The sequence below is a fragment of the Psittacula echo genome, assembly GCF_963264785.1.
Source record: "Psittacula echo genome assembly, chromosome: Z".
Lineage (NCBI taxonomy): Eukaryota > Metazoa > Chordata > Aves > Psittaciformes > Psittacidae > Psittacula > Psittacula echo.
Genome location: NC_137742.1, coordinates 46,375,570 through 46,398,630, shown reverse-complemented (window position 1 = coordinate 46,398,630; position 23,061 = coordinate 46,375,570). Strand labels below are relative to the sequence as shown.

The 23,061-nt window shown below is 37.9% G+C and overlaps 1 protein-coding gene across 9 annotated transcripts in view; it reads left to right on the top strand.

Annotated features, from left to right (window-relative positions):
• CDC14B (cell division cycle 14B) overlaps positions 1 to 23,061 on the top strand; it is a 49,985-nt gene that overhangs the window by 10,519 nt on the left and 16,405 nt on the right. For 7 of the 9 annotated variants that reach the window (XR_013958714.1, XM_080637275.1, XM_080637269.1 and 4 more), the window contains exons 4-12: positions 472 to 564; positions 10,896 to 10,972; positions 15,811 to 15,877; positions 17,252 to 17,314; positions 18,260 to 18,347; positions 18,691 to 18,921; positions 20,693 to 20,831; positions 20,962 to 21,115; positions 21,829 to 21,929. Coding sequence is in view for 8 of the 9 variants with exons in the window: in XM_080637275.1 (XP_080493401.1) it covers positions 472 to 564; positions 10,896 to 10,972; positions 15,811 to 15,877; positions 17,252 to 17,314; positions 18,260 to 18,347; positions 18,691 to 18,921; positions 20,693 to 20,831; positions 20,962 to 21,115; positions 21,829 to 21,929 (1,013 nt within the window). In the remaining variant the exon portion in view is untranslated. The remainder of the gene's footprint in view (positions 1 to 471; positions 565 to 10,895; positions 10,973 to 15,810; positions 15,878 to 17,251; positions 17,315 to 18,259; positions 18,348 to 18,690; positions 18,922 to 20,692; positions 20,832 to 20,961; positions 21,116 to 21,828; positions 21,930 to 23,061) is intronic. The other 2 variants (XM_080637274.1, XM_080637273.1) reach the window with 2 other exon arrangements.

Genomic DNA, 23,061 nt, shown 5'->3' with positions numbered 1-23,061 from the left:
GGTTCTCATCCTTAGGAACAACTGCAAGTGGATTTATCTAAAATCAGGTTTTCTTTAAGAATAAAAGAAGTCTAAATTCTGTCTTCAAGACTGTTGTGACTTTAATATGCCAGTGATGTTTACGAGAATGCCACTTTGTATTCTCATAAACATCTATCCATTACATGGGGCTTGAAGTCAGAAATACCAAATACATTTAAGAAGAAAAAGAAAGACTGCTGTAATGTGTACCAAAATTATTTAGGCGGGATACTTTGAAAAACTCTGGAGCAATCTAGGTAGGGATGCAAACAAAAAAAACTCTTGTAAAAAAGTCTTGTAAAGCTTTTGAGAGACTAGTTTATAGTATACTTGGTTCTCTGAATACAGATGGCTGGAAGTAGGTGAACAGACCCTTGCATTCCTCTAATTTTCTAAAAAGGCATGAAGGGTAAAACGCAAAATCATAACATTGTTCATTTTTTGATGCAGTCATTTTCATTGATAAGGAAGAGAATAATTCATTATACTGGCTTTGATCAGAAAAAACAAGCAAATGCTGCATTCCTCATAGGCTCCTACGCAGTAAGTATTTGAATTTTTACATTACATTGGCTTGCTAAATGTGTTAATTTTTTCATACTCAATTTGTAAAAGAGCAAGAAATTGTTTTTAACAATTTGTTTCTCTTGAATAATCACCGTAAGAATGTATTTTGTAGTAAGATACCACACACTAAGAGAGGTTTTAAAGTCTAGCAGGTATGTTAGTGGAGTTGTACAGTATTGTTTTTTTCCTCTTTACTGCAGTCTGTGCTCCTAAGAAATAAGAGCACCACTGGAAAAAAAATCTTTATGAATATTTTAATTTAGAAAAAAAATTACTGCTTCTTGATGTTTTTGCTTTCCCCCACCCACACATGGTTTCTTTTGTAAAGCAGAGAAGTATTATCTTGCACTAAGTACAGTGTATCGTTTCCCATTGCATGCACATTTAAATACATTTTCTTCCCCAGCTGCTTCTTTTCTAATGTAAGGTGATCTCTTCAGTTAATGTAGAAGGAGTCAGATCATGTGATAGGCTTAGAGCCTGTATGAAGCATGGGAATATGGTGGCTATAAATTTACTGAGCCTGGTCTCTGACTGCAGAAGTCAAAATGACTGGCTTTACATCACAACTGCATATGTTCAGTACACAAAAGTGTGGTCAAGGCATAAAATGCTTCAGAATGAAAGCTGTGGCGTACCATATTCATGTTCTGCTTTGACCTATAACACACCTTGATTGTAACCATCTTTCTTGTTTACGGAGTAATAAAATGAAGTGAACCTATGTGTTTTTTGATGTTGGAGATTTAAGGGGCCAAAGTTCATGTAGCCCTAGGTCATTCCTATTTATTAGCTGCAAGGCCATATAGTACTTACTGTGATGCTGGCAGTCTCCTTGCTTCCAGGTTTCTCTGTTGTGTATTTTCACACAGTACTTATTACAAATAAAGAGCTAGATTTCAAAATGTGTCAGTGTTTGAAACACGGTCACTTAGAACTCTTGCTGTAGACTTTTTCATTCTTAAACCAGGTGGCAACATGAGTTACTAAACTTGTTCGCAGTTAAGGCATCATTTTGTCAAAACGATTGCAGCTTTTAGGAAAACTGCTTCTGCCTAGTGGCTTGGACAATAATGGGGGCCCAGAAAGCACATGGGGCCTAGCTTCAGTTATCAGCCATTATTTGAAAGAAAGTGAGTTTTGGTTTTCGCTAAACTTTTGTTCTGAACATGTATGGTAGTACTGTCTAGCACAGCATTTGCATGACATTTTGAACACAATCCACAGAACAGAAAATCAACCAATACCCATACAATCTAAACTGAAAATGGTGTGTCTATGTAAAAGTATACAAAAACCTAACATAAATTTTATTTCTGATCATCCAGTAGCCCTACCATGTTGCAACAACAACATGCAGTTGAAGGGTAATGCTTGGACAGATTTGAATAAAGCTCTAAAATTAATCTGTGTGGATTGTGGCAGTCCAGAGCATGAAAACTGAAAATGGAGGCTCTTGTATAGAGGAGCAGGCAATTCATGCTTCAGAGAACCATAGTGAAGGAGGTGGGAGTTGCAAAGTACGAGAGAGTTGCTACCACAGATCGAGCTGAAGTGTGACACGAGATCATGACTCACTAGCCAGTGCGTGTCTGAGGGCTAGTCGCAGACGGCTGGCATATGGCAGGAAGAGGCTAGTCAAAACCACTGGTAATTTTCAGAGTTTAGAGACTTGTGCTTAGGTTATTGCATCGTACAGGCTGAATATTTCAGCAGTGTCCCTCAAAAACCCATGGCAAAGTGAAGGCACTATGTGAGTATCAGTCCCTCCTTGAATGGGGGTGTGTGTCTTGCATAATTGCAAGTTCTAGGTGGTGAGGTAGCTGTAGGTAGATGCTGGTTGTCTTTCCAGTGCAGTAGACTTTGGCTGTAATACTGCTTTTTCTCTAATGTAGGGTACAGTTTCTTTGCAGATTGATGTGGAAAGGATTCCAGTGAAGGAAGATCACAGAAGAAAGACTATGCCCCTGAGGCTTATTTTATTTCCCTGGCGCCCTTTGATGATCTTTCATGAAGGGGCAGGCTTAATTACAGCACTTATTGCTGAAATGTTCAAACATACATGTCACACATTTCTGCTTTCTGAAAGGAGAATTATATTGTTCTCCATGGGACGAGCAGTGGTATAGGATCTGTTTAGAATGCCCGATAACTACATCTACAGGCATCTTTCCTGATTGAAAGGAAATATATTGAGACCTTCTTTATTTAAAACATATGTAGACTTAAGCATCCACCTGCTGCTTCAGAGTGCTTTGCTTTTTGATAAAAAGGATCCATCCAGCCATTGGTCAAAACTTCCAGAAGCTTTTCTGTAATTTTAGTCAAGCAGCCCATGTCTTGTTAGTAATACTCTTTGTTGCTTGAGCTATCATAATTTAATTTCTGATCCTTTGTAGTGTATGCAGTAGGTTGCCACTGTGTTTTGTTTTCTGAGCGTTGAACATGTTTTTTTGTTTGATTTTCGTTTTTTAGCTTCATGATGGGTTCCCATTTCACCAGTTTACCTTAGGCTGAGGAACTGCATGGCAGTGCATCAGATTGGAAGAGTTCAAGTTGGAAGAGCAAGAAAGTAGAAAGGGAAAGTAGCGTTTGCAGAGTTAGTCATGAAAATAGTGCTTGTCTGTGTGTGTTGTAAGGGCTTTGATAACTTCAGTACAGTTTTGGGTGCAAGGTGCTCTGTAGAAGCAGGTGCTTTATGTTACTTGTTGGGAATAACACACTGCCAAGTTTCCAAGAATAGCACAGACACAGTAAGTGTGTGTGCTTTCTGGTTCTGTTCTCTTTTTTTCAACACAGTCACATTTTAACTATAAAACTATAAGGAACTGTATATAACTTGTTCTCTGGAACTTGTATGTCTTCATAAACATCAAATGTTTTTATGCTAGCAGCTTCTGAGCCTGTCATATTAAGGGCTCGTTGAACTTAAATTTGTGTTCTTAAACTGAATATTATTTAACTTTTATTTTAAGTATTGGAATATATTAGCATAATTTATTATTCAGAGACTTTTGTTTATATGTGTGTGTATATCACGATATATACACACACACATACACATATATATAATGATATGCTCATTTTGATTACTAAGGCAATTACAAAAGTCTTTGTTAACTATGGTGAAGTGTAAGGGCAGCTGTTAGTGTTCTGGTTTACAAGCAATGTCTGTTCCCAGTCTTTCTTCACAGTTTGTGTGTTTTAATGTTTCCACGCCCTCCCCTTCATATAACTTGTCTTTCTTTCCTCTTCAGTGGAGATAGTTTCTGAACTCTCCAGGCTACACACTTTCTTCCCCCTCCTGCATCTGCTGCTTCCTTCTAGGTGTACTTTGATGTGAGAGCACAGCCTAACTTAAGCTACAGGGCTCTTCAGTATAACATGGCCTTAAAAATGAAGAACAGAGGTTTCAAATGCATTGTTATATATGTAGGTTTAGAATAAAATACGATCTTTTAGACTAAATCTTAACAATTTATATATTAATCCCTTTATTGTTCATCTTCCACCCATTTTAATCCTGTATTTTGTTTCATTTTTACAGATGATACACTGCATAATGGGAATAATATTCTTCTGTGTAGATTAGCATAAATTTGGCACATTCAACCACACAAAGGGTAGCCAGAATTTAAAGTGTGGGATTGAATGTTTACACATTATTTGTGCACCTTTGTTCTTCACCTTTTAAAGAAAAATTGCTTTTCCTTGGAAGCTGTCTGCACTGTTCAGGCCTTACCACTCTACCAAAGCATCAGTGATCTTCTGAGTTGATCTCTGCAGTGGCTTCTCTTGATTTTCATCAGGACTTGGCTGTGGGTGAGGAAAGTCTGCTTCTTCCATCATTGCTCCTTCTGTATTAAGAAAGAAAATGTACCCTCTCTGCCCTGTCCACCAATTCCCAGACTCCCCCTTCTCCCCTTGGCTGCATTAACTTAGTGTTTTTTTCTCTCAGGCCTGGCTCTAATTATGTACTTGGAGGGTGACCCTCCGAGGGTACTGCCCCATGAACTGCTGTAATTTGGGTCATCTCCTTCAGGACTCACCTCTGTACTTTGTCTATTTTCTCATCCTCTTTCTTCAGGGTAAGCAGCACTTTTTCCTTCATCTGTTCTGATCCGTAGTAGTGTTTTTTTGCCTTTTCAATTTGTTAGTGTCCTTCCTAGCTGTGGGCCTAATACTGGATAGAAGCTGGAGTCTGCAGAAGCAATTAGCACCCATCTGTGTGATGATGAACTGCTCTGTTCTTACTGTGGCACTTGCAGAATTATCTCTCGCTAGGAAAGCAGGAAAACCTGTTTGTTTAGTGGTCCAGGCTGAGTGGTGGTAAAAGGGTAGCTCCAGCAGCGCTCACATTATGGGTGGATAAATCATGTGTACCCTCGGTTACGTTTTGGTGAGAGGTGCTTGTGCTTGTGAAGTGAATGGCAGACACAAGATGGACAAAGTACTGGCCTTTCATTTAAGCAAACGTTGCCTCGAGTCTTGGCTTTCTCTATGTTCGTGTTCCCTAAAAAGCTACTTTCTCTGAATTGTATTTGGGAAAATTTTTGAATTGGTCTTCATGGTGGCACCTTTTCTTGCTATTTGGACTAGGTGCTTCTTCACAGTGTTCTTACCAGGTCTCCATAGGGAAAGAAGGGCTGCTCTTTGGGAGTCTCTCACTATAGTACTAGCTTGCTTTCTTAGCTGTTGTGAAGTACTTATGTGCCCAGCCTGGTCAGTTCCCAGCTAGTAGAGATTTCTATACTTCCCCTCAGCTGTTGAAAAAGTAAGTGAAGGTTTCTTGCTTTTCTTTATGATGAACAAGAGAGTTGACCCAGACAGGCAGTTATTCCCTCTCTGCTACTTTGTCCACTTAATGACTGTTTCTGCTAATGAAGGGACTGCTGGCCACGTGTGCCAACATGTGTACACTTCAGTACACCACAAATCCATACAGGAAGCTTTTTATTCTAATACATTTCTATTCTAATTTTGCTGAATTTAACCTATTATTTTAAGGAATATTCCTAGAAAATTTAATGTATTAACTGACTAGTATATCCCATGGAGGTTTTAGTGAAATAAGGTATTTAATACTTCTAAATTATAGTAAAATGAGGCATGTGTGGGAGCTTGTGTTTGATCACACACAGAAGTTACCTACATTTGTTCTGAATGGGTGGGTTCTGATTATTTGCGGTTTACGATATTTCAGGCTATTCTGGGTGAGCGTCATTTTTGGCATATAGTTATATCACATGAAATTTGCTTGTAAGCAGTTTAAAATTAATGATCTATTTTGTTTCTAAGTCAGTATGGTTGGTAAAAGGCGTGATTTAGAAAGCAACCTTAAGCAGATTTTGGAGTTAAGGTACATAAAATTTATTACACTAAGCACATCATAGACATGAATTTAAAGTGCTGTTTACAGTCTTGAGTTGGTATAGTTTCTAACAGTACCGCATATTTAAATATCCTATTTAATTTTCCTGAAAAAGTAACAAATTATGTCATAGATGATTATCAAACATGTTTTGTCTTGCATGCAGCATTTCTATTTCACGTGCCAGTCTCGTGTGTTGAAGATCAAGATGCTTTTTTCAACCAGAACTCCTTTCTTTGTCTACCAGAAATACTTTTCATCCTATTGTGAATACTGTTTTCATGATTGTCACACTAATCTAGGAAACCTTTGTTTAAAAATAGGGCTGGATTGAAAACACTGATATGAATCAGATAATAACATGGCTTGCTAAAAAAGCTCTCATTCTGGGGTCGATTTTAAATGCTTCCAAATAAAGACTGGGTTTCCATGACCTACAAGCCCTTCTATTTCATTCAGTGAACATTACAGCGGCTGTTAACACAGCGATGTTGGCAGGAGCAGTGCTTGAGTGCACCTTTCCCAGTACTCAACGCTTGGATGGTTCTTGACCATTTGTAGAGCTGCCTGCAGTTCCTTAATTAGAAACAGATGTCCTAAATGAAAAGGTTGATTAGACTAATGTTAATGGTTCAACTGCTACTCTCAAATTTCTGGCTATATATTGAAGTTCGGTAGGATATTTTTTTGTATTCATAAAGAAAGCAAATTTGTAAATTGTTGGTAGATAAGTGATTACACAGTGTGATAAAACAGTATATTATTTTAGTTTGAAAGACATCAGTTCCTTATAAAAAATTTTTTCTGGAAGGTATTCTGAGTAAAAGATCCATAAAGGATTTTAAGAGTGTGTATGTGTGTATTTGTGTATGTATATAGATGTGTACGTATATCCTTCTGCACTTGCATTGAGTGTAGGAAAATTCTAAAACTGATGCAGCTGTACTTATGGATGATTTATTTCAGGTCTGCTGAACTTCATAAGGGTTTTTTTTAAAGCTGCTTTTTTTTTTTTTTTTTTTTTTTTTTTTTTAATATTTTCCTGACCTGCAGGGAAGGAACCCCTTGGGAAATCAACATAAAATTCTAAAAGACTTCTCTTGATTTATATGTACAATATTGGATAAAAACTACCCCAGAAAATGCCTGCTTCTGCTAAATAACAGTTAATATAATAGGTTGAGTTTTATTTTAAGATTTTTCATCTTTTTAATAGTGCTTCTTGGTTTTTGCTTTATTGGGATTAAGATAACAACTTCATTCATTTAAGTTTCTATCATCTTAGAAAGCACAGCAGAAACATAATTGGCATCTGGACAAACCGGTTTCAGCTGTTGTATATTTTAATTTCTGGAGGTTATGTCTTTTCCCATTTCATCTCCTTCCGCCAGTACATACCTCATGAATTTAAAAATACATCTTTGTTTTGCTATTCATGAGATCAACATTTCCGCTGTCTTCTGAAACTTCAGTTCCGCTTACTGTCTTAGAAAGTTGTTCTGTCTTTCAGCACTTCTGTCTACTACAGGTCTCTCTGATCACCTTTCTTTTCTCGTTTACTGGCTTTCTTACGTACTTTGTTCATGCACATCATTCCAATGAAATTGTTCATCTTTAAGGCTTTAGTGTCCTCCTTCTAGTCAGAAACTGTTTCACATATAGCTATATATGTAGTGTTATATATATATATATAACAGTTTCAGTTTGTGTCAGGAGTATATTTTTGAGGCTAATCTTTCCTTAAACCCTGATCGCTGCATCACTGCAAATGTCAGATCTTCAGTGCTATCTCTCAGTCTACAGATGCATTTCTGCTGATATTGCTGCTGCATTTCTGCATATACATGCATATACAGATGGATTTCCACTTTCTTGACTTCTGTTCCTTACCTGGGCTTTGCTGCTCCTTCCTTCACTCCTTCAGTCTCATCTGTTTCCATATCTGAAATTCAGTTCACCCACAACGTGAACCCAGGCTCACTCATGTTCTGCCTCCAGCCTTGCTTGCATCCAAGATTTTCAGCTGGGTACTCTCTTACTGTCTTAAGCTGTGACAGAAACTGATCCTGTCTCCACTTTGACTGTAGCAGCTTCTTGTGTTGTGTTACTGCCAGGATAGTTTCCTGGTGAAGTCAGTATTTGTTTGTGGTCTTTCCTGTTCTGTGTAGACTGAATGCCATTTTTTCCTTTCGAAGCAATGAACACCACTACACCAGATACTCTCATACTACATGCCACTGCATAGAACATCCAGATATTCTCATACTAATTTAACTTTTTTTAGTAAGCCACTTTTCACGGAGAACCTGATCTGACCATTTTATGAACTTCTGGCTCTGCATAGTTCATGCATAGTATCTTGCGTGTGTAGTAGTGTCACAGCTAAAGTGTACTAGGATATCTCTTTGTTTCAGAAAATTCTGAGAAATTCAATTCAAAGAGCTTCCTTCTTCAGTGAATATACTGTATATTGCTTCAGTTATATAGGAAGAACTGCATACTTTGCTTAGTAGCTTGTTCACATTGAAAAATGCCATCTTCTTGCAGTGTCCTTTTTGTACATACTGAATGATGGTAAACATTGGATTTTTGTGTCAAAATAAGGCTGGTTTTTTTTGTGTCCTTATATGCAGCAAGTGTTAATAGAACTGTGTTAAGGAAAGTACATACACACATGCGTGAATGTTAAAATGGTGTTTCTCGCAACTTCACAGGTAATGTAATTTCAGAAGTTGTATCTGTGTGTAAGAACTTACATGTTTCAGTATACTGTTAACATTATTTAGACTTATTTAAATACAACACTTCGTTTAATGTTGTGGAAAAAAACTTGCCTCTTGGAGCTTCTGCGCTGAAGCTTGTTTTCTATGAGAAACTGGTAAAAGCTCATATGAGATACAGGAGAAATCCCTGGCCTTTCTGAGCTACATGCAGTGAAAGGATTATCTGGTATTAGCTGCACTTCTGTTTGCCTGTTGTACAAATGGTACTGTCTGTATATTACCCAGCCTTATAGCACTGAATCCCACGTTTTTTCCAGGTGACTCATTTCTGGCTACAAATTCTGTTCCTGTTGTTTAATTACTTTCTGTTAGCTAATGCCATATCATGTGTTTGGTTTGTAACTCTTTCTGGGCAGGGCTCTTCTTCTTGTAAGTGAGCAGTGCCTGATTTATATGGATGCTAACAATATGTGTTCACTCCGCTGCAAGATGCAAAGTTTGACTGTGTCAAATCATGCAACTTGAAATTTCTTGGAACATAACCGTTATATCTGATTCAGGCAATGAATACGCCTGCAGAATAGAAAGTGAACTCTGGTGTCTGAGGAGCAGCCATTCAGTGATATTTTGGGGGCTTTTAAAGTCTCTCTTCTGTTCCTGTTGTATAAATCCAAAAGCGACTTACCCATTCCCAGTGAAAGCACACTCACACACAAACAAAACATGCAGTTTTCATTACTTAACTAAACTACTTAAGCAAGACAGATTTTTTTTTCCTCTGGTTTTGCTAATTGCACAGGAAGAATGCTCAGAAAATAATTAACACAGCAGTCGAATCAGAAGAAAAATGAAAGGAGTCACCTGTTGCCATCTATGTTTCAGTTGTCTGTTAGGATGTATTTCAAGCTGGGTTTGTGTTTTGCTTTTTTTGGCAACATCTGTTCCACCTCCTATTCTCACCTCACACAGATGCATGTATGCGTGTTTGTGGTGAAAGGATGTTGAAGGTATGTTAAGCTATTTGTTCAAACTGGCTTTGCAGCAGCATCAAAGGAATTTGAAAGGCAATGCCAACTTTTAAAAGAAAAAAAATGTCAAAAGCACCAGCAAGCAAAAGTCCCACACTTAGGTTTTTAGGGGATGTTCAATTAATACTCATTAGGATTCTTGCTTTCAAAAAGCCTCTAAGGAAAAAGGTCATTAATATGAGATGTAAATAATTTTACTGAACAGCAATCTGTACTGAAAACTACCCAACTTTTTATACAGTGTTAAAGCTTAGTTAATACTGTTCTAAAGAAAGAGTTAACTTGAAATTACTGAATACTTGCCTGTTAATGACAGCTTATTATTAACAGTTGTTATGTCCTGCCATGCTGTGTGTGGTATTTGATGGTATTGGAAGACATGATTTGCATAAAAGAGGAGTTTTACAGTATTCTTTAAGGATTAGTGTTAGAGGCTATCCAAGAGGGATCAGGCAAGACCATATGGATATTTGTTGTAAGTTGGTCCTTTGTGGATTATTTTCCAAATGTTTTTGACAGTAGAAGGTTTGATATGTAGTGCTTCAAGTATATTACTTCATTCTGTTAGGATTTTGCCTCTGAAGGTACAGATTTCTTTTTTTCCTTTATGGCATCTGGATTGAGTTACTGGATACTCCCTCACCAGTGGAAATTTTGAATAATGAAAATGTAGTGTTGTAGGAAAATCAAAGCATACATGAATTACTATTTTAATCTTGTCTGCTGAGTGTACACAGTCTTTTGTAGACCAGATGACTCATAGCTTTGCTGATACCTTTGCTGGGGTTTTGTGTTCAGATTTATATCTTTAAAGTTTAATTAAAAAAAAGTAAATGTATAGACTGGTCCAGCAGAGTTGTACTAGCAAAATGGAAGAATCCAGATAGAAGCTTTTTCACTCTAGCCTGTAGTTAGACAACTCCTGCATAAATCTATAGGGGGTTTTTTTTGGTTTTGTTTTTTTTTTTTTAATGCATATTCCTCTGGGTTGACCAGTATTTATACCATTTAAATTAGGTTTATTGTTGTACATTTGCATACATGTGTTCTTGATGCCAGTTTTTCCCAGCACTTTTGAGTTTTGTGATAATTATGTCTTCCTTTAATAAACAAGTGACTTAAAGCTGCTAATACCAATCTTAAAATAATCTTCTTTTTATTTTCTGTCTTTTTCCACAAAAATAGATAATATACCTGAGAGAATCCCCAGAAGACGTGTACAGGCTTATATTGTCTGGAAGCGTTTCATATCTTCCTTTCAGGTAAATAGCAAGTTGTTAGAACTTTCTGTAGCTTGGTACTTTGAATAAGAATGTAGCATTTGTCAGTACTAATTTCAAGGGTTTTTTTTCCTGAAGATTTAACACATGACATGTTCACTGCCTGAGCTTTAAGTGCAGACTTCTGAACAGGGGTGTTAGCAGCTGGTACTTAAGCGTACTGACGGAAGGTGAAGGAGACACGCTGCTTTGCACACCTTCTTGTTGAGATTTTTGATCTACATTGCTTCTCGCTTGGCAGTCTGGTTTTGTGCCAGTAGTTGATAGTTAAATGTATAAAAGTATCTGTCATTCATCACAAGTGGCTTGTAGTACTCTTAGCACTCCGTTTTTCCTACTTGTGAAATGCATACAGCAACCCACAAATACTGTTATGTGCATAAAGAATGCTAATTACCCTCGTATGATTTAGTAGCTTTAAAGTATTTCTTTCTGCCATTGAGGAAATGTGTGAAACCATTGGTTTGTGGTTGTTTGACTTTGAGGGAGTGTAATCGTAGATGTTTCAGACCACAGACTTCTCTCTGTGGTACATGCTGTGCTGCTCAGTGTAGCAAGTAAAGTCAAGTTGTGCAGAGGAACAGCTTCTTTTCTTCCCAACAAGAGTTTCTGAATGTCAGACTAATTTTCCATTGACTGACACAATATGCAGAAAAGAATGGCCTGAAAATTTTAGGAGGCAATTTTACTGTCTATATTGTTATGGGTTGATTAATTCAGTCCTTGCTTGTTTGTTTTCTAGTTCTCTTGCCAAGAGATGGGCTTTTGATGGTTTGAATTTCTGTTACTTCCCCCTGCCACCACCACAGTATAATGGTGTAGTAGTGTCTCTCTTTATTTGCATACTTCCATCATCCCATTTCTCACTTTTAAATTCCATTTTTATATTCCCAGAAGAACAAAAGCGGTGCTTAGGAATACAGTAAGTTTTGTTTCTAAATATCATAAAGGTGTATGTGGGTGATGGAGATAGCTTTTCACTCAGGTCATATACCCTACCCAGATTTCTAGACTGTCACTTCAACAGCACTACTGAAAGAAATGCAGAGATATGTTATCTAATAAGACTGAGCTGACTTCTGAAGACATGTCCAGCCTCTGGGATAAAGAATACAGTCTGCTGAAGCATCTGCAAACTGTACCATTTTCTTGAGTTTACCAGTGCAACTAAACCTGGTGTAAATAATGGAATTCAGATTATGTTAATGATGTTGGGTCTGGGCTCTCTTCCTTTAAGATCTGCGTCTCTGCAAAAACCAGTACCTTCCCACAGAACAATAAAAAGTCAGTCAGGTAGTTGCCACTTAAGGTCATTATCAACAGGAAATCTTACGTTAGTAGGATGCAAAGAATTTTTTTCACTTACAGAATCTCAGTGAGGTTGGAAGGAACCTCTGGAGATCATCTGGTCCAACGTCCCTGCCCAAGCAGGGCCATCTAGATGCAATTGTCTAGGACCACATCCCGATGATTCTTGAATGTCTCCAGAGATGGAGACTCCACAGACTCTCAGGGCAACCCATTCCAGTGCTCAGTCACGCTTGAGTGAAAAAGGAATCCTGATGTTCAGAGGGAACCTTCTGTGTCTCAGTTTGTGCCCGTTGTCTTTGGTCCACTGAAAAGAGCTTGGCTCTGTCTTCTTTGCACATTCCCTTCAGGCATTTATATACACTGATAAGGTGCCCCCCTAAGCCTTCTCTTCTCCAGGCTGAATAGTTCCAGCTCTCTCAGCCTTTCCTTCTGTATGACATAGCTCAGTCCCTTAATCATTTTGTGGCCCTTTGCTGGACCCTCTCCGGTATGTCCATGGCTCTTTTGCACAGAATAGCCCAGAAGTGGGCACAGTACTCCAGGTGTGACCTCAGTAGTGCTGAAGAGGGGAGGGATCACTGTCCTTGGCCTGCTGGCAATGCTTTGCCTAATGCAGTCCAGGATACTGTTAGCCTTCTTTGTCATAGGTCACAATGCTGACTGATGTGGAAGTTGGTGTCCCCCATAACCCTCAGGCCCTTTCTTCAAAGCTGTTTCCAGCTAGGCAGCCCCCAGCCTGTACTGGTGCCTGGGGTTGTTCCTTCCCAGGTTCAGCACTTTATACTTTCTACTTGTTGAACTTCATGAGGCTTCTATCAGCCCATTTCTCCAACCTGTCAAGGCTCCTCTGGATGGCAGCACAACTCTTCGGCGTATCAGCCACTTCTCCCAGTTTGGTGTCATCGGCAAACTTGCTGAGGGAACTCTCTGTCCCTTCATCCAGATCATTAATGAAGCTGTTGAACAGGATCAAACACAGTATTGACCTCTGCTGTACACTGCTAGTTCCTGGCCTCAGATTAGAGCGTGTTACTGTGTGTCACTGACCACCACACTTTGGGCACAGCCATTCAGCCACTTTTCAATCCACCTATCTGCTCAACCAGGTCACATACAACTAGCTTGTCTGTGAAGATCTAACATAGACAATGTCAAAGGCCTCACTGAAGTTCACGTAGACAATATTCACTGCCACTTCTTTCATCTACCAGACCAGTTATTTCATTGTAGAAGTTTATCAAATAGGTCAAGCGTGACTTTGCCTTGGTGAATCCATGCTGACTACTCCTTGTGATTTTCTTGTCCTATATGTATCTGGAAATGGTTTCTAGGATTAGCTACTCAATCACCTCTCTGGGGATTGCGATGATGCTGACTGACCTCTAGTTTCCTGGAGATGCCTTCTTGCCCTTCTTGAAATTGAGAGTGACATTTGCTTTTCTCCAGTCTTCAGACATTTTCCCCAGTTGCCATGATTGATCAGAGATTATTGAGAGTGACCTTCCAATGACATCAGCCATTGTTGATGCAGTCATGGACCTAGATATGTCCCGTTTATCAAACTATTGCCCAACCCGATCCTCTTCCACGAAAAGTACATCTTTGTTACTCGAACCTTTCCTCCTTGTTTGTGAAATCTTGGATTCCTGAAGGCTGATCTTGCTTGTAAAGACTGGGGCAAAGAAGGCATTCAGTACCTCAGCCTTTTCCATGTCCTGTGTAACCAGGTCTCCTGTGTCATTGCTCAATGGGCCCACATCTTCCCTAGTCTTCCTTTTGTCACTTATGTATGTATAGAAGCACTTCATATTTTCTTTGACATCCCTGAACAGATTAAATTTCCTTTAGGCATTAACTTCATCCCTGGATGTCAGATAGTGTCTCTGTATTCCTGCCAGGTTACTTGTCCTTGCTTCCACCCTCTGTGTGCTTCCTTTTTGTGTTTGAGTTTGCCCAGGAGGTCCTTGTTCATCCATGCAGATATGCTGACATTTTTGCTTGTTTTATACTCATTGAAATGAGCTGCTCTTAAGCTTGAGGGTGATCCTTGAATATTAACCAGCTTTCTTGGGCCCCTCTTCCCTCCAGAGTTTTATCCCATGAGACTTTCCCAAGCAGATCCCCCCAGGTCAAAATCTGCTCTCCTGAAGTCCAGGATTGTTAGCTTGCTTTTTACCCTCCTCCCTTGCCTTCTGGATCCTGAACTCCATCATCTATCTCATAGCAAGGCTGCCTTTGACTTTCACATCCCCACTGAGCACCCCATTGTTGGTGAGTGTGAGGTCCAGCAGAGCATTGTTCCTCATTGGGTTCTGTATCACTTGGAGGAGGAAGTTGTCACCAGTTCATTGCAGGAGCTTCCTGGATTGCTTATGCCCTGCTGTGTTGTCCCTCCAACAGGTACTGGAGTGGCTGAAGTTCCCCATGAGGACTGGGGCTTGTGAATGTGAGGCTGCTCCTATCTGTCTGTAGAGGGCCTCATCCACTTGTTCTTTCTGGTTGGTTGGCCTAACAGCCTTTACTTGTCCTCTCTTTTACCTGAATGGGCTCTGTTATTTCCTTCTCTTGATGACCTCCCCACCACCACCTCTCACACTGATTCATTAAGGAGGAAAATAAACAAATTGTAGAGGCAGTCATACAGATTCTTCAGAAGTTTTTCCTCCTGTCAGTTGAGATTTGAACACAATATATTGGAAACATTAATGATTCTCTGCTGACAAGGGTTGCCTGGTCTCAAAAGAACATGTTCTGCCAAAACATAATATTCTTTGATGTAGATTGAGTTTAAATTTATTTTGACTTGACTGTAGCATTCCTGTGGAATGCTAACGCTTCAGTGCTTATGGAATCTAATAACGGTCACATATTAAGAACATGTCATTGTAGGATCAACAGAATTTAAGAAATTGTAGGTGAGAGGGAAGTTTAATGAAAACCAGTTTCTCTTCATGTTTAAGCATTAACTATTTTATGCATGTTAAGGAAAGTCTTTTAATGCATCTGACTAAATAAATATTTACTATATTCTTACTAAAACTGTCAAGATACAACTGTGTTTCTTGACAGTTTTAGTAAAAAGGTGCTTCTGTTATCATATTAAGATTTACTTTTTAGAAAGTGTACTTAATAAGAAAATGTTCTAAGAGTGTATGTTAGAATAAGATACTAATTTAGGCACTAGCTTTTGTATTGTCTGTTCTTTGTTGACATGAATACTGAAACATGCTGGTTTCAATGTTCATATCAGAAATTGAACATGTCAGCTTTACCAAAACTATAACTGGAGTAATCTTACTCTTGGATCATCTGTTAACTTGCTTTATGTTTTGTTGTTATTGTAAGATGCAAGGTGAGGAAAATGAAGTAATCATTTGACATAATTATTTCACTATAATTGTAGTTATTTTGAAACAATTTTTAAAAGGTGTTTTAGAAAAGTATCTTCAATTGCTTTCACTTTGATTAAAATATAATAATCTAACTGTTTTGGTCATCATATCTTACAGGGATGCTTCATTTGGTACTTGCAGTTTTCATCTGACACTGCTAGACTGTTTTCATGCAATAAACAAGGTAAGTAAACCAATGTTTTTTGTATTGCAAAAGGTCAGCTAAGTGTTGCCCAGTAGAAGAAGGCGGCTTAGGAAACTACCATCCAATTAAAGCTGTGCAGTAGCAGCAGATTTTCTGATTGTTGCCTAGTTTATTATGCATTGTAACAAAACTTCTAGATACAGCATCCACAGAAATTGACCGATACTGTATGTAGCCAACTAGTGATTTTAAGGAGGTAATCTTAAATTTTATTTATGTAATCTTCCAGAAAGTAAATCATGCCTCTAATCCCTAAGAGTCTTGTGAAGAGTTTATTTTTATTCCGTCCCCCCGCAGTCTTACAGTTTAGGATGAATATCGCCTTTGAAAATGATTTTGAATTGGTTAGTGATATGTGCTAATGATTTCAAGTTTTGCTTTAGTGATACAAGTAGAACAACTGTTAGGAGTCAGGTGCTTATTTTACCACCAGTACAGTGGCAAAGTAACATATTGAAGGCCAGTGGAATTTAGATGCATTCTTTTAGTCTGTATGAGTAGTGAAATGAGGAGTTCCACAGCTCTCCACCCTACTACTGTCTTTTGTATTATGGGTATCTCTGCCAAATACGGGCTGAGATTAAGCAGTCTTGCAGATTTGTGATTTTCATCTTTTTTGCATGTTTTGGTATTGGCTGCTTGTATGCCAGGAGTGGTGAATTGCTGTTCTTAGTATCAATGAACAACCAGGAAGAATACAGAAGAAGATGTAGTGAAAGAGGAGATTAGAATGTAGTATTTTAAATACCTGGAGATGCGGGATTATATGTGTTTATGCTTCCTGACCTAACAAGTGGGTAAACTACCTGTTACTTGAATGTTTACATTTTTTATACAGTATTAAATATAATGGTGTGGATAATTATAGGACATTGGGACCACTCTAGTGTCTCCTTACTTACAGGCTATGTGTCTGCAGATAATTTAAAATCAGTGAAGATACTTGTATTGTAGTGAGAGTGAATAGCATTCATGCACAAAAATATTTGTAATCCTTGAATGCAGACTGTAGAATCTATTCATAATTTCAATAGATAATTTTTGCCAATTATTTTTATCTTTTTTAATTTGTACAGCTAGTAGTAATAAAAAGACACTGCTTCTGTGGTCTGGGATTTTGTAGTGGTTCAGTAAAACCAGAAAAGTGTGGATTTGCTTGTCAAACAATACTTAAAATATTCAAGTCTGTTTTGTACCAAGACTGAGTTGACCTGTATTTTTTCAAACATATGAAGAGATCTCTCTGAGAGAGTAGAACAGGTATTAAGGGGCTTTTCAGTAACCTGAAAGAGTGATAAACTGTGTTCATGGAGAAGGTTTTGTCTTTTTTAAAAGCTGTATTCTGAATTTTAGGCTTTGCAATACGGTTTCCTGGATTTCAGTACTTTTGATGTAAATGAATATGAGCATTATGAAGTAAGTGTTCAGTATCAATCTTCTGATTTGTTTGCTGTTACTAATATTAAGATCATTGCTCCGAATATGAGCAGGTTTTTTGGGTTTTTTTTCTTTTTGTAGTAGTATTGCGTTCCATTTCTGTTTTGTCTCTTTAAACTTTGTTAAATAAAGGTGTGTTGTCAGAGAACGTTAACATTCAGATCTAAGCATAGTTGGCCTCAAACATGGTGGGGAAACAGAAACCAAAATGGAAATAAATAGGTTTTTTTTTTCACGATTATTAAAGCCCTGAATGATGGGGAATGAAAATTTAGCCACTTTTCAAAGGTCATGCATATTCTTGAGCAGTCTTGATGAAACACTCGAGGGCATAGTGGTCCAAGCCTAACCGAATTCTGGAGACAAGTATGTATCTGTGAACACATGGCAAAGGTATCATGACAACACCCTTCAAGGTAAAGAAGGAAACGGGACTGGGAAACTCTAAGCTTACAAAATTCACTTTGGGGCATGGGAAATGAATGTGACAATGAAGGGCTGCAATTCTTGACAGAATATGTGCAGTCTCAGAACTGCAAAGCTGCCAGTTACCTGAAAAGAGAAAATTAATTGCTCTTAGAAGCTTTAAAAAAAAATAAAAAATTATTATTTAAATTGTGAACAAAGAGAAGTCCAAGGTTATACTTTAGAAACCCATAAAAATTAAAACTTAGGAGTTTATCTTCATCAGAAGGCCATCAGTTGTGGTGTTCTAAAACTCTTATTCAAAAAGAGGGGAACACAGGCAAGAAAAGTGAGGTTGAGAGCATCTGGCATCCTCCCAATGGAAAAGAAAGCAGGCAACTAACATAACTTCCTTTGGCAAAAATTGTACATCAATTCTATCTATCATGTATTTTGAAACAATAAGGAAAAGCCTGAAAATACAGGGATAATGATAAACCAAGCATTTTCTCTTGACAGAGAGCAGAAAATGGAGATTTTAACTGGATAATACCAAACAAATTCATTGCCTTCAGTGGACCTCATTCAAGAAGTAAAATTGAAAATGGTATGCTTAAAAAAGGAGGTGGGGGACAGAAGCCCACTGCTTTCTTAGTTGATTGTTATCAGTAAGACCAAGCTTTTAAAATTGTTCCTCAAACAGTGTGTTTTTTTCCTTGGCTCTTTTTCTTTTATAAGAACCCTGGCAGTAAAATTTTAATGCTTGGTTTAATTGTATCTGACTTGGGTCATTATGTTAAAATTCCATTTTCGAATAGTCTCTTTCTTTATGCTGAACATGAATTCTATTTTGAAAGTGTTTTCATCTCTTGTTGCTGAGTCTTTGTTTATTTCTGCAGTTTGAGCCTTACTCTCTTCCTTTTTTTTTTTCCCTTTCTTTTTTCAAATAGGCTATCCCCACCATGCTCCAGAGGCTTATTTCCCATACTTCAGGAAACATAAGGTCACCACTATAGTACGCCTCAACAAAAAAATGTATGATGCCAAACGATTTACAGATGCTGGATTTGAGCATTTTGACCTCTTCTTTGCTGATGGAAGCACGCCTAGTGATACTATAGTTAAAACATTTCTAAATATTTGTGAAAATGCTGAAGGTGTTATAGCCGTTCATTGCAAAGGTATAGTGTAAAAACTATTTATATTACAAGTGATGCTTCTAGTTACAGTTCCTGAGGTATTTTGCACTGTAATTTGTTTAACTTATTAACAGGTCTGTCAGTCTGCCGCTTTTCCATGCAAATTCTTTCTGTGCTTAAATGCTGCACTTCATCTTCTAATGTCTTTGAATTCCTGAAAAAATTTCCCAGATGTATCCAAAAATGAGGCTGGGGAAAGTGTGCTTGCCAATATCAACAGCTCTTTCTACTAGAAACCATTTGCACTTTCAAAGGATGCTTTTGAGCCGGAATTTGAAGTCCTGGCAGGATTTATAAATCTCTCTGAAAATACATTTTTAAATATACAAGTCATAAACTTTTGCAAATATCAGTGCAGTTTTTTGAGGAGATTCCTCATCAAGTGTGAGAGTTCTTCCAGACCACAGAAATATTTATCCCTCTGAAACCCTTTATGCTAGCTACATTGAGCATGCTCTAAGTACCTGTTCTTTCCGAGTTAGACTGCCAAGGAAAAGATACTCAGAGCATGCCCATTGCAGCTACAGCAAAGATACAGTTTTCTGTGGTTCTAGAGGAACTATGTTTCCCTTCCCACACCATCTTTGATTGTCAGACATTCTTGCTCCACAAACTTTGCCTCACCAAGCATAGCTGCTAGTACTGTGGTTGAAGTAGCAAGGCCTTTTCTTAACCCATTTGCCTGGGACCTGCGAAGACTACATTTTTGTGCTTGGATCTGCCATTCATTTGCTGCATGTTTAACATGATTATACAATGAAGTGAAGGAACTGGTAAAAACAGCATCCTGAGTGCTGGGAAACAATTGCACATTCTTATTCTCCACAGAGGTAGTAAATTTGGGCATACTGCTTAGTTGATTACACCTGAATAGTATCAGTGATACAAGTGCTTTGTTTTCATTCAAGTTAAGATATTCCTTGATATTTACAATACTAATGGTGTCTGAACTACCTTATGTCCCTCAACCTGCGCTTAACTCTTGAGGAAGACTAGAATACTGTAGCCAGTTCTTAAAGCTGGGCAAGGCATGGAAAGTGCTGTGAGGTTGTCTTGGCTGTTGGGCTATACTTTTACACTGGGCTACAAGATTTTATGCTGGTGGTGAGCAGTTTATTGTCAAATGAGAGAAGGTGATGTGTGGCTTGACATTTACAGCAAGTGGTCAAGAAGAGACACTTAGATGGAGCTGTCCTTCTTTCCCTCTCATGTTTACCAAGATAGAACTGTTTTGAGGGCCATTACAAAGAAGTTTTTATTCTGGAGTACTTTTTGCCTGTGTCTGCTAGTACCCAGTTCTCCTTATTGCAAAAGTGGTGGGTTTGGGGAACTAAGTAAGAGATTAGTTAGAAAGGAGTGGGAAAAGCAGCCGATTTCAGTTTCAATTTGCAATTAGGTGCTTTGAGAATTTTGGAAAAAAAGCCAGCTGCTTTTTCCCATGCATAAAAGCTTTCTCGTATCTATATAAATATCAATAGATAAATGTATAAATAAAGACGGTCCTACAGATTTTGTAAAGTCATTGGCTTTAGAAGATTACCTCACTCAAAAACCATGTGAACGATGTGTTAGTAACCTTGTATATGGGAAAAAAAAAAATCAAAAGGTAAGTTGCACTTTTGATCAGTAACAGTTTAATATAATTGTTTAAATAAACCAGGCAAGTAACTGTTCAAGTAACAACGTATGTAGCTACAGCAGATTCCATATGAAGATGGGTGTATGAAAGAAGCCATTCTTTTGTCTTACACAGCTGGTCTTGGGCGAACTGGTACACTTATTGCCTGTTATATCATGAAGCATTATCGGATGACAGCTGCTGAAACTATTGCCTGGATTAGAATAAATAGACCTGGTTCAGTGATTGGACCACAACAACACTACCTTATGGAGTAAGTAGATTAACTATAAATGATTTTAAAAATAAACGTAGATGTCTTTTTCTTCTTACTTTATTGAACACTTAATAATCTTTGGTGTTAATTTCTTGTGTTTTGGGCTTTTTTTTCCATGTTATGATAGCAAACAGGCAGAACTTTGGACAGAAGGAGATATTTTCCGTACAAAGTTGAAAGGAAACCGTAAAATTGCTGTAACAAGAATTCTGTCAGGAGTAGATGATTTTTCAATTAATGACATGAGAAACAGGCGAACCATCCGAAAGGACATTGAACTGGTAACCATCGAGTATTGTGCTCTTGTGAATGTTGTAACTGCTGTTGAGAATCTATCACGTTCTGAACAAACCTTTGGGTACACTAAAACTAGGTTAATTAGATTCTTTTTCTGTTTGCCCTTTTTTTATCGAGGGCACTACACAGGTGAAGTAGGAGCATCCTTATTGTACTTCAGTAATTAGGTAAATATCAGAACAAAAGAAGTGCTCACAATTTGCAACCAAGCAACTGCCTTTTTTTTTTTTTTTTTTTTTTTATTGTCTCGTTAGGTGTGTTTAAAGGAAAGGGATGAAAGGTTTTCTGCTCTTTTAAGTTTCTGAGTGATTTCAACTCCTATAATACCTTTTGATGCTGTGTTTAAAAAGAATGGTATTGCTCTTTTAAAAAGGCATTGAAGGAGGTAAATGCTGTACTTGAGTGAAGATTGTACGGCACCTAAGCAAAGATTTGATAATACATTTCCACTGTTTTAAAGGTACACAACGTTCTGATGCATGTAATTTATGATACCAGTTAATGGTTTACGGCTTTAAAAGCAGGAAACAGAGGGAACAGGAATGTATTTATGCAGTAAATTTCCTTTGATTTTATGCTGGCAAACTTTCCTGTTGTGATAATTCTAACTTTAAGATTTAAGATAAGGTTATTGTTAAATGTCTAAGTGTCTATATTTTAATCTTGTTTTGTCCCTTCCCCCCCTCCACTGATCTAGTACAGTGATGAAGATGAAACAAACTGTGTAACACAAGGTGATAAGCTGCGTGCTCTGAAAAGCAGAAGGCAGTCAAAAGCTCCAACTGCATCTCCGCTAACGTAAGTCAGTTTCTGAATGTATAAATCCAGAAATACTTTTATACTTTTATTTATAAATATTTCGCTTTGCCCCCAAAAGTTTGCTGCCAAGGCTGCTTTTACAAATCTAAAGCAAGCATGGATTCACCGTTTCTCTGAAGGCTTAATGGGCACTAAGGATGCAGGAGAACTTGCTTAAAGAACTGTGTTACTCAATTTCTGGTTTTCTGTGTTTTTTTTTTTATTCAGTAGTCTCTGCTTTACAAGCTTCCACTGTATATTTGAATGCTTTACTCTTAGTTTAACCACAAACATTTTCTTCTTTCCTGTGGGAGTGTAAAAATGGGAAAGTGTGACTGGCTGAACTAAGGTGCACATTGTTTTTTGAAGTAAAATCAGCTACATGAGAAGAGTTGGAAGACTAATCTTCAGCTTTCTTTCATTTCCTCTTCCTTGGAGAGCAACTTTCCCTGAGTCCTGTGGGCTTTGGGATAATAGCTGCTGTATCTGGGAGGAAGAGACAAGCACTATTTTCAGTAAACACATTCAAAAAGAGTGCTTTTCTGTCAGGGAACCTGAAATACTAGTCTCTTGATTTTAGATGAGTTCTGAAACACCACCTGTAAAAGAAAGTTCATAGTCACCTTTGCATCTGCTTGTAGTATTTGTAGCTTTTAGCAGCTGTAGGTAGAAAAGCTGTCTATCTACCCTTAGGTAAACTGTAGGAGAGTGCAAAACTTGGAAAACTGTTTGAATCTCATTTGGGTGCTAGGAATGGAATGGTGACCCCTGGCTGTCAGACTTTTGCAAGCAACCAGAGTCACAGGCCAAAGGCAACTTGGCTTTTATTGTGTTGTCTTTCAATAGGGGATGCTGCTGCTGGCTGCTGGCCTTTTTTTGTTTTTGTTTTGTCTTCTTTTTTATGAAGACCAGCCAGTGTCATCAGACTTTTAGAAAAAATGTGGGAGGTACGTAGTAAGAATGTGCTGAAGGTAAAGGAATGGATCTTTGGAAACTCTCACACATTGCTGTATATGACTACTGCTTTCGTTTTAAAAGATTCTCTTTTGTTCATGCTCATCATTTACACAAGCAATCATATAAGAACCAACAGATTCAGAACAAAGCTTGTACCCAGCTGACATTACAAAAA